The sequence below is a fragment of the Corvus hawaiiensis genome, chromosome Z (genome assembly GCF_020740725.1).
Source record: "Corvus hawaiiensis isolate bCorHaw1 chromosome Z, bCorHaw1.pri.cur, whole genome shotgun sequence".
In the NCBI taxonomy this organism is placed as follows: Eukaryota; Metazoa; Chordata; class Aves; order Passeriformes; family Corvidae; genus Corvus; species Corvus hawaiiensis.
In genome coordinates, this window is record NC_063255.1 from 70,465,024 (window position 1) to 70,482,817 (window position 17,794).

At 40.0% G+C, this 17,794-nt stretch overlaps 1 protein-coding gene across 2 annotated transcripts in view; it reads left to right on the forward strand.

Annotated features, from left to right (window-relative positions):
* EPB41L4A (erythrocyte membrane protein band 4.1 like 4A) overlaps positions 1-17,794 on the forward strand; it is a 119,218-nt gene that overhangs the window by 87,296 nt on the left and 14,128 nt on the right. The window contains exons 14-18 of one of the 2 annotated variants that reach the window (XM_048292722.1): positions 467-548; positions 4,820-4,903; positions 7,135-7,248; positions 9,629-9,676; positions 14,158-14,235. In XM_048292722.1, the coding sequence (XP_048148679.1) occupies positions 467-548; positions 4,820-4,903; positions 7,135-7,248; positions 9,629-9,676; positions 14,158-14,235 (406 nt within the window). The remainder of the gene's footprint in view (positions 1-466; positions 549-4,819; positions 4,904-7,134; positions 7,249-9,628; positions 9,677-14,157; positions 14,236-17,794) is intronic. The other variant, XM_048292723.1, reaches the window with a different exon arrangement.

Consider the following 17,794-nt stretch of genomic DNA (forward strand, 5'->3'; position numbering starts at 1 on the left):
CCAATTAGGTGGAAAGACAATGTGTGAACTGAAGGAGGATTACAGATTAATATTAACAGCATAGCATGGGAACTAAAATCATAGCACCAGCAGGAACCAAACTGTATTCTCCCCACACCTTTATTCTCATTCTTGACTGAGCAGGGAATTTCCTTCTGTTGACAGTGACAGAGTATTCCTTTGAGAACAACAGCTTCAGACTTTTCTGTTTTATGTGGAAGAGTAATGAATGTGCTTCATGTTTAACTTTATTTATTTATTTATTGTGTCCTGGTACAACTAGAAATAAGGATAAAGCACAAAAGTGAGGTCCTCACACACCCTTAACAAGAAGAGCATGCACCAGATATCTTGTGTGTCATTTTATCTCTCATGCTCCCCTGTGTTCAGGAGGTGATTATGCTGAATAGGTGTGCAAACATTTGTGCTACAGGACTCATCTGTTTCGGGCTTTTTTTTCCTTCAGGTTCTAAGAACATAAGCCAGATTACAACAAATGGGGAAAATGAAGGAACTACCAAAATTATTGCACCTTCTCCAGTGAAAAGGTATGTGGACCCACAGTTTCCTTACAGCTTTTAAGAGGTTGTACAATGCATTGGATAGAGGAACATGTTTAGTAATCATTAGTACCAGTTTATCCTGCCCTTGAGTTCAGGACCATCTGATCTTCTGCTGACAAAGGTCAGAGAGTGTTTCCAAGTAATTTGTTTTATAAAACCCTGCTCTTCCAATCAATGTGGAACAGGGATTTCAGGTGACACATGGTTTGAAAACCCGTAAATCAGCAAAAGTTAATGGGAAGGCAGACAGTCTCAGGTTTAAATAGGAAAAAAAACCAGGTAATGACCCAAAGGGCACTGGGCAGGATAGTCCTGTGAAGTCCTGTTAGTCTCTCCCCTGGGAGCTGTGGGCTGGCTGTCAGAGCCCTCAGGGCATGGGCCTTCTGTCTCTGAACAGGGCAAGCTTGAGGTGTGTGGGCAGAGAGAAGCTGGGCATGGGCTCTCTCCCAGCAGGTTTGTTAATCTTGCAGTGATTTCCCATTATACTGTTCAATTTGTAATAAAAATCAGGAGTTTTTGTTCCTGATCTGTAGGAGTAGTGAATTGCTAGGGCTCTTCTGGACTTGTGTGGTCTGCTGTGTCTGATTTATCAGTGCTGAAGTGCGCATCTCTGGTTATTAAGTATATCTGAAAGGAAGAGGTAAGGCTCATATTCAGAAAGGGATTTATATCTCCACCCCTAATTTTAGGTGGAATTTTTGTGCCTGAATCAGAAAAAGAGTGATCTGACAAAAGAATGAATCAAAAACGCAGCACTTAACTTTCGTTTAGTTGTCTGGATATCTGTCTCTGCATGCTTGGCAATCCTGACAGCTGGGGTTATTTGTCTTAACTGAGTAACTCTTAACTGGACTTATGTATGCATTGAAGCTGTGGGCTTCACCTACTAGGCATCTGGACTGAGGTCTGAAAAAGGATCTAAAAGATTTACTGCAAATGCTTGGTGGATAGTGTTCTCTATTGCCTAATATTTGGAGCAGTTGACCTCCAAAAGAAAAGCTGAGTTAAATTGCTTTCTCATTTTGAGGGAAATTGAATGCACTATTCTAGTCCTTAGAAAATAATGCTAATCATGTGTTAAAAGAAAGTTTATGATTTTGCCACTTGGTCATGCTGAAGCTAAACCTTTAAGTAGAAAACAATACAGAGGTAAAAAAATACATGAAGGGAGGACACAAAGAGGATGGATTCAGGCTCTTTCCAGTGGTTCCCAGTGACAGCACCTGGTGGGCACGCACTAAAACACAGCAGGTTCCCTCTGAATGTCAGGAAACAATTTTTCCCTGTGCAGATGACTGAGTACCGGCACAGTCAGGTTGTGCAGAAATGTGGTGGAGTCTCCATCCTTAGAGATAATTCCACAGCTGTCTGGGAATAGTCCTTGGCAGCTGAATCTGGGTCACCCTGCTGAAACAGGCAGCTGGACCAGATGACATCCAGAGGACACTGACAACCCCACCATTGTGTTGTTCTGTGATTTGTTAGGAGAGAGAAAGATACAAAGCAAAAGGTACCATTATTCCATAGTTCAGAGATCATAATTTTGGGGGGGCAGACAGAATTTGTGACAGAATTTTTAGCAACGAGCTGTTAAAAAGAAATGGATAGGCAGGTTTAAGAGGAAGAACCAAAATAAGTGGCTCTCAGTATGAGAGCTTCAAGGTTTCTGAGTTTAGTTTCTTACCCTGACAGTTTAAAAGCAGTTCACAGGCAGGTTCTTACTAAGTCATGTTTTAGACAGTCTTAGTCATTTCCAGGAAAAAAAAAAAAGGTGTTGGAAGTTGTTTTTCTGTTTAGGATTTGATTTGGTTTTCTCTGTGTCTCTGTCTGCACATGTAAAACATCTTTTGGGTCTGCCAGGCTTTGTATATGTGAGAGGCAGCGCACAAAATTTATGCAGCATTTACAGTTCAGAAGTTTGCTCCATCCTGTGTAATTCTTGCATTAGTTGTCAGTGATGCTGGCAGAGCATCTTTCAGTAGTGTTCACGAGCTGAGTTTTCATATTTAACATCTCATCCACAGTTGAGATCTATAGTTAATTACTTATGATAAGTGGTATAAATTCAAATCATAACCCCCCCCCCCCCCCCCCCCAATGACAGTAATCTCACATGAAATTCAGATACTTAAAATGAACTCGGTACCTTTTGCAACTGCATTCCTGGAGATGCTGCTGGTATTTGAAGAGCTGCCACACTCTAGCTTTCTGTCCGTAACGTGTGTGTCCGCTCCAAATGAATAATCACTTGGGAATTTAATGCAGTAAATTCACCTCCCAGGTACTTTATCTCTTGAAGATTTGAAAACAGTATTCACATTTCTCTAAGTTCAACCAAGGTATTGTTCAGTAGTTCATGCTGTGCAAATCAATTCCTTTGTGCAATATGGGACAGATATATATTTATCTGAGTTACTTGCTCACTCTGTAGTAAGCACATATTTTTAAGCCTGGGAATAGATTGCATGCACCTATGAGTCAATAATTAATGGGTGCAATATTAAGAAAATGATTTACCTGATAAAGTGTAATTTAATTTCTTTTCTTGCTGACTTACTGTAGCTTTGCATTTTGTTCACTCTGTGAGAATTAAATGATTAACTCAGTGACCTGTAATATCCAAAGGCTGAGGTTAAAAGTGGATTAGTGAGTTAAGTAGCCACGATTCCTTCATAAAGCTGGGTCTGTCACCTCCTGCTCTGGGAAAAGAACTCCCAGCTTACATCCCCCTCTCTGTAAGCAACTGTAAAGCTTTTATTTTTTCTTCCCGAGTAGCACTTTATAACTATATGATGTATTAATGATTGTATGGGGTTGCTGTCAGTAATACTTCTTGACAACCTGAGTGGAAATCAGTGTGGCTGCCTCATTCTATCTCAGGTGAACTGCTTGTCCATGGAGGAAGAGAGCTCTAGGGATGGTGCTGCAGGAAAAGCTCTGCTGAGCAACTGACAAGGACAGGAGTGTGCTTCAGCTAAAAGCCACTTCCCAGCATTTGAAGTGGCAGTTATCTGGGAGCTTTAATGGGTCAGAAGCTGTAAAACCTGACACTGTGGGAATGATAGGAATAAAGGAAGAATTGGAGCATCCTGCTTTTTTCCCCCCATCCCTGTACGTATGGTGGGAGACTGGTTACAAACACTGATACAGCTCTCAAGCCAGGTGACTCTCCTGGTTTGCCTTGCAGCAGTCAGTGAAGTCAGCTCTTTCACAAAAACATCTTCCTGGTGAAAATAAAACCCAAGGCTCTACTGGGGATGGTATGAGAAGGATATGCTGCCCTGTGAACCTATGAACCTGTGATCTGTCATACTTTGAATAGTTTTCATCACCCCTGCCTTTGTTGCTCCCATTTTAAAGTAGGTACTGTACACCTGGAAAAATGGTAGGGAAATACGATAAGGATAATCTGAGGTATGTGGTGACTCCCATGCTGGGAGAGATTAAGCAGTCTGTGGTTCTTTCCCTTGGGAAAGAGATTAGACAGTTATAAATGTGTAAAAAAATATTAAGGGGTGGAGTTTTTTCTTAGGGAGCCATTGTTCATAGGTGTTTGTTTTTCTTTATTTCTTTCTATAATCACAGAAACAGTCAGGAACAAGGGATGGAAGTTTTGAACCAGGTGGAAGTCTTAAAATAAAATTAAGTAATTGTTTATGTCATAGCCAGATACTGAAACATACTCCTACCAGGCACTATTTATGACAAAAATTTTAAAATATTCAAGAAGTATTTAAGTAAATCAATGGAAGAAAGTTTCATTAAGAGCTATGTAAAATAAAAAGGAGGTAAAGCCTCTGGTTCAATAATCTGTTAACTGCATATTATGGAAGATTATGAGATCATATTGTATGTTTGCCCTATTGTTAGACTTCTTGCGTAAGTATCTGTTCTTGTTTATTTGGAGACAGGATTGACTGTTTTTCTGACTCAGTGCTGCCACAATTATGAGCTTGCAGAGATGATTTTTTTTTCCTTTTTTCTTTTTTTTTTCCCTCTTTTTTTTTTTCCTTCTCTCCCCCTCCCCTTATGATTGCTCTTTTTAGGAGAAATTTTTCAACATAGCAGGTCTTCACCCTCTTTTGTATAATAAATAAGTAACTATATGCCAGGGTGGGTCTCTGTAATGTGTGTATGCCTTTAAAATTAAATTTTTAGTGTTCAGGATAAAAGAAAATGTGATCTGTGTACAATGGGTTTTTAAGAATAAACAAATAAATAAATAAATGTATGTATATATCTATACTCTTATTTAGCTTTAAAAACATGAAAAATGAAAACAGTCCAGAAACACAAAGAAGTAAAACAAGTGCTCCATGGGAGGAAAATGGCCCCCAGAGGTAAGGCAAGACTTGATGTCTCAGGTATTGTGCAATGGTAAATACCATGCCACAGCAGTAGGTTGAAGGATATTCATATAATATATTATTGTGTTATTTTATTCATAATATAGGTGTATTGCATGTGTGCAGATAGGTTCTTTCATGGATAAATAAACAGTTAAAAATTAGGAAAGTATGTGTAGGAGGAGGTAGCCAGTGAATGAATGTCAGCAGTGGCTTTCTACAGAGATCTGCTCATAGACCTCTGATATTTAGTATATTTGTCAAAGAACTTGAAAAGGGGTAATAAAGTTTGGTGATGATACAAAATTGTTTAGGATAGTGAGAAATTTGTCTGTGAAGGGTGGCAGAAAGACCCCTAAAGTGTGACTGACGGGTAGATCCTATTGAGTCAAAAAATGTGAAGAGAGGTACATGAGGACAAAAAAAATAACCCTAAATTTCTGATTAATATGTAGTGCTGTGGAATTCTGATGGATAACGAAGAAAACATCAGCTGTGTAGCAGTCAGAAAAACAATTAGCAATTATTAGTAATAATAATTAGTAATAATTATAAGAGAACAGCATTATGTCATTATGTAACTTGGTGGATCACATATGTGCTCCATGAATTTTGGGAGCAGTTCTGATGTCCTTATCTCAGGAAAAGGAATAGGCTTTGAGAGGGGCAGCAAAAGTAATCAAAGATGTGAAAGGCTCTGCAGTAAATCTGACAGGGAACAAGGGCATAGGCCAGACAGGATCCTCCCTTCAGTCAGTAAAAGAGGCAATTTCAGGGGTTAACATCTAGAAAACACAAGTTGTACTGAGAAAAGAGAAAGTGATCAGGACTGTATTCTTCCAGCAAAAGAGCTGAGGATCTCCAGGTGAAGCTATTGAAGGTGGTTTAAAAATGTTGAGAAAGGCAGTGAGTAGTGACTCACCATGAGTGGGAGACTTGTGGTCCTCCTTTGCAAGGGGTGCTGCAAGCTGATGAATTCCTGGGGGAAGCTGGGTGAGTCATGAAACAAAAATTCTGAAGAGCTTCTGAAGGCAGAGGTGCAGCAGCAGGCTCAGCAAGCCTCCTGGACTGGGAATGGTATGGGACTCAGGGAGCACTGGGAAGCTGTCTTCAGGGTTTTGCTTCCTGTAGGTGGTTGTTTACAGCTGACGTTGGAAACGGGCTACTGAACCAGACAGCATGTAAAGTGTAATCCAGAATGGTCCTGCTTTTCTGTGACAATTCAGATCTATACATGTGTCGTTTGGGGCACCCTGATGATTTACCCCTTGTGCTCCTCCTCTAAACAGAGTAGTTTTCAGAGTAAAGACAGAACAGTGAGCAAATACTCTCTTTCTAAGACAGACGTTTCTTTGGTTATTTTTAGAGAAGTGGTGTCATCTTGTCACTTTATGGCTCCAGTGTTTAAATTGCTCTCAGGACAGCAGAAAGTTTAACCTTTCAGGAGCTAAAGAACACTAGGATTGAGTTTTTGCAAATCTATTCATTCTAAAGCACTCTGCAGTTTTAGACACATAAGCAGGCTGGATGTTGCAGAGAGGTTTTCACAGCTCTTAATAATAATTCTCATTGCGATGAGCTGTGGGAACTTTTCACCTGTGCAGAGCAGTGCTGTAATCAGCTGTCTGCAGAAGTAGATGAAGAATGGATTAAATTTGAAGGCCAGAGGCTTTTAGGAAAGCAGAAGGAAAGCTGAAACTTGGAGCACCTCCACACCATTGGCAGAGGTTTGCATGGATGAACAGAAGAGAAATGGAGGTAGAATTGCTTCATGTTCCCAAGCATCAGCTCTGTGATGAAGACATATGTCATGACATGACAAGGAACATGGCAAGTTTTCAACACTTACATCCATGGAAAACATGAAGAATGCCTAGCTCTGGGTTGGATACGCCATACTAAAGCATGGAAGTTTTATTACGGTAAAAGAATAAACTAAAATCTCTGTTTTGTAGGCTTAGAGTTGTTGGCTTAAAAATGCTGAGGCCTCTCTCCTACATTTTTAAGGTTTAGTGTGAAAAATGTATTGCTAAAAAGCAGTACCATCTGCATTTACATAACACACACATTAACACCCACAAAAGGATGTATAGCCAAATACTCACCTGTGCGTGTGTGTGTGCATGCATGAATATTTTCATTTTTGTATGCTGAATCTCAGTTAGCTGGCCTAACTGTCGTGGAAATTTTAAAGCTGATTCTTTGCTCTTCCTTTTTAACCTTAGTGGACTGTATAATTCTGCCAGTGACCGCAATAAATCACCAAAGTTTCCTTACTCTCGCCGAAGGAACCCATCTGGTGGCAGTGAGAATGAGTCTGGGCAGCCAGTTCGGAGGAGGTAAGAGCCTCAGGGTTAATTACTGTCAGCTTCTCAGTGTAGAAACTTGGGCTCCTGCATGCTCGATGTCCAGCTTGTGCAGGCACAGCTGTGTCCTGGGAAAGGGGGTATTCCAGGGGCCAGTTGTTAGTAAAAAAATACACCTGAGCAAGAATACCACAGCTGTTTTTGGAAAGAAAGCTTTGATCAGGTTGTTTGCTTGTGTGCTGTTGTGGGAAAATGATGTTAAAAATGTGAGAAGTTGCATTATTGGCACGTGCAAGATTCCTTTGGTTACTGGAGCTCTTTTTGCCTGGTGAATGAAAGCACTGATGGATTTGTTTGCTTGACAATGAGCTTCCAATGCAGTGTTATAAGTACATTTCTTTGCTTTAACTGCCCCAAGGATTAAACAAATGAGCCATATAGCTGTCTTTGACAGTCCTGTATGTGAGCCATTTTGCATTAGAGAGGACACCAGCAAAAATACAACTATGTGACACATTCAGTTGGTACAAGCTGAATTGAGTGACTTAGAGAAGTAAAATAGAATGGATGGAGGTTCTGTGCTGCATGTCCTTGAGCGTGTCCAAAAAGAAAATTACAGGGGCAGCTCTGACGTGATGGAGTATTGAGAGATTGTGTGTTACCTGGGACAATTTGTCCTGCTGAGAAGCTGCTTTCATCGCTGGAGCACCCTGCCTGGTGCTGTGATTTGTTATGAAGTATAAACAGACACAGATACCGTGCCATATTCATTGCAGTCTTCTAAAACTGCCTTAGGAGCCAGCACATGAGAGTTACATCTCTTTCTGACAGCTCTGGAATAATTACCTGTTTGGCCTTCAAAGCCAGAGTTGCAAAGGGGTCTCTGACAATGCAGCTATATTGATGAGGAAATCTAGTTTGATGTGGAGCTTTTATCCTTCTCAGGTTTCTGAACTGTTTCAGACCTTTTATCTGCCATTAGCTGTCTGGGATAGGAGAGAAGAAACTAAGAAACTCACCCATGGTGCCTGCTTAGTGACCTCAAATAAATGAGTGTAACTCTTGGGCAATGGAGTTGTGTTTATTTGCTCTGTTGGATAGAGCCCTCATAGACGTTAACAGCAATGTGTTTCCTGAATGGGTTTTGTCATATTTTAACCTCAGCCCAGCCCCAGGCAGCCCCTCACTCACTCCCCCACCAGCAGGATCAGGGGAAGAATCAGAAGGGTAAGAGGTAAAAAACTCATGGGCTGAGATGCAGACAGTTCAATAGGGAAAGCCAAAGCTGTGCACACAAGCAAAGCAACACAAGGAATGAATTCACTGCTTCCCATGGTTGGGCAGGTGTTCAGCCATCCCCAGCAAGGCAGGGCCCCATCACACTGATGGTGACTTGGGAGGTCAAACCCCATCAGTCCAACATCCCCTCCTCCCTCCTTCTTCCCCCCGCTTTATACACTGAGCCTGATGTCACAAGGTCTGGAATATCCCTTCGGTCAGCTGGGGTCACCTGTCCTGCCTGTGTCCCCTCCCAGCCTCCCACGTACCCCCAGTCTCCTCCCCAGCGTGGCCTTGGCTCAGTGCAATCCCCGCTCAGCAGTAACAAAAGCATGTCTATATCATCAACCCTGTGTTCAGCACAACCCCAAAACACAGCCCCAAACCTGCCACTGGGAAGAAAACTAACTCTACTGCAGACAAACCCAGCACAGGTTTTCTGATGCATTGCTAGCTTAGTTGTCAGAAGGACTTGTTTGGCTTTGTAAAAACAAAAACTAGAGACGTGCAATGCAAAGCTCTCTCATATCAAGAAAAGAAAAGTGTTTGTGCACTGTGCAGTAGGAAATCTGGGATTTGCATTGGGCTGATCTAGTCAGTGGACAGACAGTCATGCCAATACCAAGTTTTCTCTTGGGCTACCACATGAACAAAATTTTTTTAGAAGTTTTATCTTGAATGTGAGACTGTGAAGACTAACAGTAGGTAGGTTCTAACTTAATTATGCCTTCCTGAGTCTTGGTTTTATTCATGCACTTTCCTTTTCCAACTGTTAATAACAATAGCTGTGTTGCTTATGCACTCTTTACTGGAGTTAAGAGGAAACCACCAGGCTCTGGTGTGTTGCAAACAGTAGGAAACTCTAAAGGCCAGCATGCTATGCTTAATTTTGCAAGTCAGGGGTTTGCAATGAGAGCTTGAATGGAATCATGCCTTCACAACTTACTGTAAAGGTGTCCTGAAAGGTTTAAAACAAGCATATGCCCTATTTTCTCTACCTGAGATCATATTGAAAAAAAAATTTATCAAAAAACTACAACACTTTGTAAAGTTTTAAGGTTTTTTTAAGGGTAGTTTTGTGTATTTGTATTAAGTGACTCAATGATATTTCATTAAAACTTCCTTAATGTCACAGGAAAAATCAAAACAGTGGTGAAGATTCAGATTTAAAGCAAAGGAGAAGGTAAATATACGATCTATAGCAGGTATGAAATGATAGTGACGATACTGGTCATATTTTGGTTCACTGCATCCCCTCCTTTCCTTCCTTCTCCCTAATTTTCTTAAATGTATGAAAGGTTTGTTATGTTATGACCATTTAATTTTTTATTTCTTATCTTTTGCTAAAATGCTCTGTGGCACAGCCTCATCACAGCACAGAGTTTGCAGCACATTGTTACTATCTCATGTTAGAAGCAGCTTGTGAAAGTTTCCTGAGGGCTTATCTGCAACTTGAAAGTCAATTGCAGAGGTTTTAGCTTTTGGAGTCTGAATCTGCAGAATTGTTTTTACTTCTCCAGCCTCCCTACCCACTTTTAATTAAACTGTTTTGCAAGCAAGTGTTCTATCATCTGAGATGAATTGTCCTGCAAGAGGTAAGTGCAAAGCCATCTGTAACTCCTGGTGGTCCTCTTGCTGTCTTGCACATTTTTTGTTGATTTTTTCTTAAGCTTCTTCCCTGCCCCCCACCCCCATCTGCCATTTCACACGTGACTGGTTGTCACATTTCAAATAAAATGCAGGTGTGAATTTGGGTGTGCCCTTCAACAGCTTCAGTTTTTGACAAATTTTTGCCACATCTGCCTGTCATGACTCTGTTCAGTGCTTCTCCTCTCTCCTGTGTTCCTGCTTGCACTGCTGGAATGAGAGAGTGTAGTGCATTTCAATGCCAGAGGCTCCTGGAGCTTGGGAAGGAGAGGAGGCACTCCCAGGATCTGAATCACTGCTGCAGCACGGGAAAGGAGCTCTGGCAGAGATACAAACATCTCAGGGACAATCACAGGAAGCCAGAGAAAGTGCTCACATACTTTGTACTTATTATAAGATAACAGAATATTTTTTGGAAGAATGTTAGCGTTACAAGTTGCCAGCGGTAGTCCTGTGATAGATGTCCAGCACATAAAACTGAGAAGATTTAGTTAGGCATCTCAGTTGGAAAGCCTCAGTGCTCAGAAGGGACCTCCTCCCAAAGGCTGTGCACAGGTTTGTTACTGTACATTGCAAAAGACCTTCTCCACTTCCTCACAATTTGGCTATTCTCCTCTCATTTTAATCAGAAAAAGACTGTGCCAGGCTGTGAGCTTTCCTCAGCTCTCCAAGCCCTCTCCTAGACAATATTGGTTGTATCTCTTGTAAAACTGACTATGACTTCTTTCCTGCTCCTTATGCCAGACCATATAGGTATTCTACCCGCAAAATATCAAATATATTGCATGACAAAGAAAACGGGAATAAAGGACAAAAGGTACCCTAAAATTGTCAGAGATCAGGATGATCTCATGTGTTCTTGCACCTGATTTAGGAAATTATCTTTTTTCCACACCATTTTTGGTATTTCATTCAGTTCAGTAAAAACTGATATTTAATATTCAGTGAAAGTTAATATTCTGACAAAAAGCATGAGCTGCTGCCACTCAGCTGACAGCTCAGGAGCCCTTCTGTGTCCCCACAAGTGCTTTCCTGACAGGGAACACAAGGTAATTTGATGTGCAGTATCCAAAAGGTGGATCAGATTTCCATTCCTGAAAAGTTAGAGAAAGGCTTGTCTTGAGTTTGATCACATTGGATGTTTTATCTTGTACTTTGCCTGCCACTCTGTGATTTTTGGCTGTTTTGGTACCTTATGAGATAAATTACTTAAATCACAGTAAGAAAATTCTTGTCATAGTGAAAAATGTAGAAGAAAAGTGTCATGCTAATGACCTGGAACTGTGAAAGAACAGTGTTGCTCAAATGACTTACTAAGGTTGATGTTAGTGGAATATTTATTAAACATCTGATAAGACTGGGGTGGGGAAAGGTATACTTTTGGCTGTGTAAGGTCTGCTGCAGTTCTAGAGCATTTATTGCTCTTAACTCTTCCATTGTGCTCTAGTGAATTTTTTTGACACCATCTTTTAATCTTCCTTCTTCCTTTGGGGTTACAGTTTTTGATAGTAACACACATATTTTTATCCTCACTTTGAGCTTCACCCAGAAAGGTGTATTTTTAGCTGGCAATCCGGCTTTAAATTATGAACATGAAGTTTGCGGATGGGGAGAGGCTTCTTCTCTGGGGGAAATTTCACTTTTCCAAATTTATTCCCTTCAGGCAAGCTGGGTTGAATTGATTTTCTTAGACTTTAGCTGTCCTGTTATTCTAAGACATATTTGTTTGAATGGGAGCTATTTGAGCTAATGATTTCCTAATTTAGGAGGGGAGAACGGATTCCATAGACTGAAGCATTTAAAAGCTCAGGAATTTGATGAAGGCAACCATAATTCACTGGTATTATGGAGAATTTAATGAGGCTCTGAGGTGTGTCAGAGTGACATCTGCAACAGTGTCCTGGTTATGCAGTCATAATCCTGTAGGAAGCAGAGTAATGTGTCCCTCACCAGACAGTGCAGTTCCATGCTGCATCTGTTCTGTTCCTTAGGAACAATCTTCTCTCATCCTGTTTGGGCTCTTCCTCCTAAGCCATTAGAACATGCAGTGAGTAGGTGCTGGTCAGCAACTTCCTACCTTGTCGTGAAATGCTTCTCCTTACACCTAAGCAACTGCTTTCTCTCCTTGGCTTGTTTGAGGTGTAGCTTAACACATCTGTCCTCTTACAAATGTCAGCTATCAAAAAGAGCAAAAGAAAAGCTGGGAGGCATACAAAAATATGTATCTCTACCAGCATCATCAGGAGTTATCCTCTTTAGCTCTTATGTCATGGCCAGAGACCTCAGAAAAAAAAGTTCTGTTCTCCATTGCAGCAAAACCATCACTGATTCTGACTCCAGGCAACCTAAATCCTTGTAGACCAGCTCCTGTTAATATCAGTCAGCCTTCTGCATTAATCAGCTGGGCTGTCAGTATAGCAGAGAAACACATCTGTCTTTGGGGGCATTCATGGAATCACAGAAGTGTTCAGGTTGGGAAGGACCTTTTCCAGATCATCAAATCTAACCATTCCAAGACCATCCTCACACTAAAGAATGAATGGTCCAAATCAGGTTTTGATGAGAGTGGCAGTCTTTAGGACCTAGCTGTCACCAAAACTATGGGAAAAACAAAAACCCTCTAACACTATATTTGAAGTGACAGAGAATCAGGCATTACTTTATTTCTGGCCAGGATGTGCCATGGAAAATATTCCATACACACATAAGTTTTACTAGATTTTTCCTAACACGTATACAGCCCAAAACCCATAGAAATCCATTGGTTTATTGTTCATTGGTCCCAAGTTGCGTAGTTCTTAGTATCTGGCCTCCTATGGGATCTGGATTTCTTCACCTCTGATGTTAATAAGGTCCTCACTCCTTGGTTTCCTTGTCAGTCTTTTCCGGACCAGTGTCTCCAACCGTGCCGGGGGCAATGTCTGGGGTAGATGTTCATTGATGTTTGCTGATGGTCGTTATCTTTCTGGATATCTTTAGGGCTACTCCCAGTCTGTTGAGACGTTAAGCTTATCTCCGTTGAGTGGTGCAAAGTCCCCCTAAAAAGCTCTTAGACTTGCCTTCCCCAAGGCAAAGGTAAACCAAGCCTGACTAGAGAAATAAAATTAAAAAGTTTTAAAAGTTACATTATTTCCAACATAGTCAGTGGTACAGTGACAGAGTCCTGGTTTCTAGGACCAAAGTCCTGATAGTTGGTCTGTCTGCTCCAAAATCCAATCATGGGTTTAAGGGTCTCCGGTAGTAGAGAAGAGTTTGCCTGTAGGTAGTTGAGCCGCCTTCTTCCATAAAGAGCAGCAGAATCCCAGTGTTACTGGTATTTCTTCCATGCTGGCTAACATTCCCTTCAGACAAGCTGGGTTCAGCTGATTTTCCTAGATTTTAGCTGTCCTGTTACTCTAAGACATTTTTGTTTGAATGGGAGATGAGATATGTGAGCTAATGATTTCCTAATTTAGGAGAGAGAGGAGAACAGACTCCATAGACTGAGGACTTACGAACTTACAGGATGGAAGTTGAGGTGAATAGAAAATACAGATCTGTGAGCATTTTGTTTTGCTTGCAATCCCAAAATTCTGTATAATTTCTGTTGGGCGTACCACAATGTACAAGAAGAAAAGAGCCAGAATACATGCAGATTAGAGATGATACATTTCACACCTCCAAGAAACACATTGATGTGGCATACACAAAAAGAATGCTGAATTATAAAATGAAATAATTTTTAAAAAATAAAACAAATGAAACAATGAAATTATTCGAAATGAAAATAGCACTCACCTTATACTACACTGTGGGTGCACTACTTTTGAAGCAGTTCTTCCCAATCAATTAATGAGAAAAAGATAATATGACTTGCAGGTGTAGACAAGCCCTCCAGAGTCTTTTAATTCTGATTTCTGAGAATGAAAAACATCTGAGTGATGTTTTTGCAGTGTTGTTCCTTCCTCGTTTAGCACTGCAATAATTTTGGTGATAGTAGATAAATTAATTTTGAGATGTTGCTTTTCTTTTCTCCAGGTCACGGTCCCGCTGTAACACCAGCAGTGGCAGTGAATCTGAAAATTCCAACAGAGAGCATCGGAAGAAGAGAAACAGGTGACAATCTATTAAATATTTTAGACAGGGAGACATGAAACACAGACAAGTGGAGATGGACTTTTCTCTGATAAACCTAGTAAGAAGGGATCTAACATGTTTTATGTGTATAGAGTCCTCCTGAGGCAGTGTAAGACCCTTTTCTAAATAAGAAGAGTGATGATTGCCAGAATACATCATTATAGTTGTATGCAATGAATGCCTGCCCTCCTGTTGCTTAGGAAGAGCTCAGTAATGAACCACATGGTCAAATACAGGGCACACTTAAAAAAACTTGCAATATAAATGCAAATAAAGGGGATAATACCTTGATAACAATATTCTCAGCATATACTTCAATACCTCACAAATTCAAGTGCAGACTTTTTTAAGCAGAAAATAAGCTTTTGAGAAGTAAAAACATTTTTAATGGCTATGAATTTCAGTGCTGTTTTTAAATCCATGCATTTAATGATATTACTGTTTTGTTTTCCAAAATGTCAGGTGTGGTCCCAAACCCAAAATGTGTACAGCATCAAGTTTTAATAGGACAGCAGTAGTTCATATCAAGTGATGCTAACAAGTCCTGTATTATATATCCTATTTTTCTTGTTGCTGATATGAAAAAGATGGCATAATTACTGAATTCCTATAAATTCCCTTTAAAGCTGTATCTTTCATGTTGCACTGGAGATAACAGCATCCATATATAATTTAATAATATTCAAATATATTCAAAAATATATTTTAGAAAATACATTTTTAAAAGCACATAGAATTTCTTCATATTGCATAAACACAGTGCAAGAGAAATGCAACTGGTCAAAAGAGGAACTGTTTTAAGGCAAATTTTCTAAATTGCTGCCTCCATGAGCTTCCATCATTTCTTCATGTCTACTTTGCAGTGATAAATTATTTCCAGATCTCTGGAAGCTCTTGGAAATAATCATATTCTAGGTAGTGCTGTGGGAGTATACAGTGTAATTACGTTTTAACCATGACTTGCAGTAGTTAAAGAAATACTAAAAAATCATTGTGACACTCGCATAGGATGGCATAAAGCGTATGTGAGACATAAAATTTCTTTGAAGCTTACCTAAATTAGAGTGCAGTGTAGTAAGATACTTGGTTAACAATAACCTAGTGTGCATGGAAGGTTTGTTTTCCAGCTGAAGTTGAAATGACATGCCGAGTGTAGTTTCAGTGATCAGCAGTAAGTGGTATTTTGTATCCCTTTCTCCTAGAAGACTCTTGCCAGGTTTTTTCCCGCGTGTGAAAATCCTTGTGCAGGGAGCTCCACAAGCAAATGAAAGAAATTAGAGACTGACCACAAGAATGTTTTTAAGAACTCCTGGCAATATAAAGACTGAATTGTGAGAAGGAATAAGTACTGCTTATCATTTTTTTGAAGGATAAAAGGGCCTTTACCAACCCTTCCTCACTTCATGGAAAGAAATTACAAAATAAGAAGAAAAAAAAAAGAATTTTTTGAGTTGTTTCTAAGTTTTTCACATTTTCAGAAATCTAAGATACAGCAAAAATGTTAATGTTTCAGCATCTCTTTTTCTGAGGTGATTACTTGAAATCAGGCCAGATAAAAAGTCATTATCAGTGTTAGAGTAAACAGGTACTAAATGAGCTGGAAGTCTAAGACTTGTTCCTTGTGAGCAGGTGCAGGAAAACACCAGTCATAATGAATTTCTGTGTTTTGTTAGCAGCCACAGCAGGAACATAACAAGCTGAAAGGTCAGAGGCACTGAGTAGCTTTCCTGTTATCAGAGCTGAGCCAGCCCTAGCAGGGTTAAATAGGACATTAAAATGAGGCTTGCAACTGCTGTTGCTCAAGTTTATGCTGTTGCATAGAATAATATAATTTATTTTCCAGTACAATAACCAGGTCCCTGACACAAGCAGAAACAAAATTGTTTTGTTTTATTGGAATGAGTGAATACTCACATTAACCAAAGAAATCTTCTTCTGATCATAGTAGAGTAGAATATACTGTTCACAAGACAAGAGATCACTGTGAATTATTTGCCAGGAGAAAACAAATTATCAGAGAAAACCAGATGTAGATGAGAAAAAACCCCAGAAATGTAGATTAGAGCTTCTGAAGGTACAACACTAGAAAAATCTCAGGGAAAATCTTCTTACTGGATCTCAGTCTTTGGGGTTTCACTCCATCATATAAATGTTTTCTCCTAAGCAGATGATCATATGAAAGTTGAAAAACCTGTGATGAGCATTTTTCAATCACAGAAGAAATGCATTTGCTTTTTCAATCCTGTGGTCAAAATTTATTGTGTAGACAAAAATGTATTAAAGGAGCAGACAGTGTGTACTGAAGCATAGTTTCCTTCCTGGCTACACTGAGCAGATCCATCTGATTAGAATCAGAGTGACTGAATGGTTGAGGCTGTCAGGGACCTCTGGATGTCATCTGGTCCAACCACTGCTCCAGCAGGGCCACCAAGAGCTGTCATTCCCATACAGCTTTTCAGTATCTCCAAGGACGGAGACGCCACCACCTCTCTGGAAAACCTGTGCCAGTGCTCGGTGAAAAGAATGAAAGGAAAGTTGTAATGGGCTTTCAGTTCAAGGGCAGCAGTTTTTATTCAAAAGTACCTTTAAATAGAAATTTAGGATTTGAGTTAAACTTTCAGCTTTTCATTTTCTTTTTTTTTTTTGTCATTTCTGTCACCAAAAAGCTAAAAAATTTGCCCAAAAGTTCCTAGAATTGAACATTGCATTCAAATAATGTATTTCATGTGAGCATGCTTTGCAGCTGCAAAATGGATGTTTTGTTTCTTCATATCTCCATCTAGTAGAGTTCTGCTGTGCTGCAACAGGACTTTGAGTGGGCTGACACTGCTTGCTTTAATAGCTGCAATGCTACTTTATATATTTAGATTTTTGGTATTTTTGTACAAGTGACTGCCATGTGTGGGAGGCAGTTGGTGGTGTCTATACCATATGGGATGATTGCTGTTTGCACAAATTGGATTATTTGGGATGAAAATCACAACTCATTACTTGTTGCTGTGTGAGTTCTTCTACTAAATCCTTAGGTAGAAGTTTGTTAATACCTGTCAGCAGATTACAGATTTAAAAACATTTGCGTAGAAATCAAAACCTGAGGTTGCAGTCTTCTCCAGATGCTTCCTACCATTTCGTAGAGCTGTGGCTGTTTACAGTAGTTGGGGATCCAGCTCAAAATTCATTATGCATGTGAGAGAAGATCTGATCAAAGGAAAAGCAGAAGCCTGTGTAGCTGGTTTAGCCTGATACAATTCAAAACTCAAAGAGAAAAGTACATCTGAAGTGAGGAGCAACAACAACATACTTTGCATTTTCTACATCTCCAGTGTAATCCCTTTATCTCTGTTTGCTTCTTTGTTTGTTTTACCTGTGAGTCTTCCCCTCTGGTTTCTCCAGTATGCCAGTCATACCATCTGATCAGACAGTCCACACTCAAGGTGGTATTTTCCAGGGATGTTTTGAAATCCCTGCTGAATTTTAAGTTCACTGCTGTGACCAAGCATATCCTTTTGCTCCACCACCTTAGCACTTCATCCCAGCA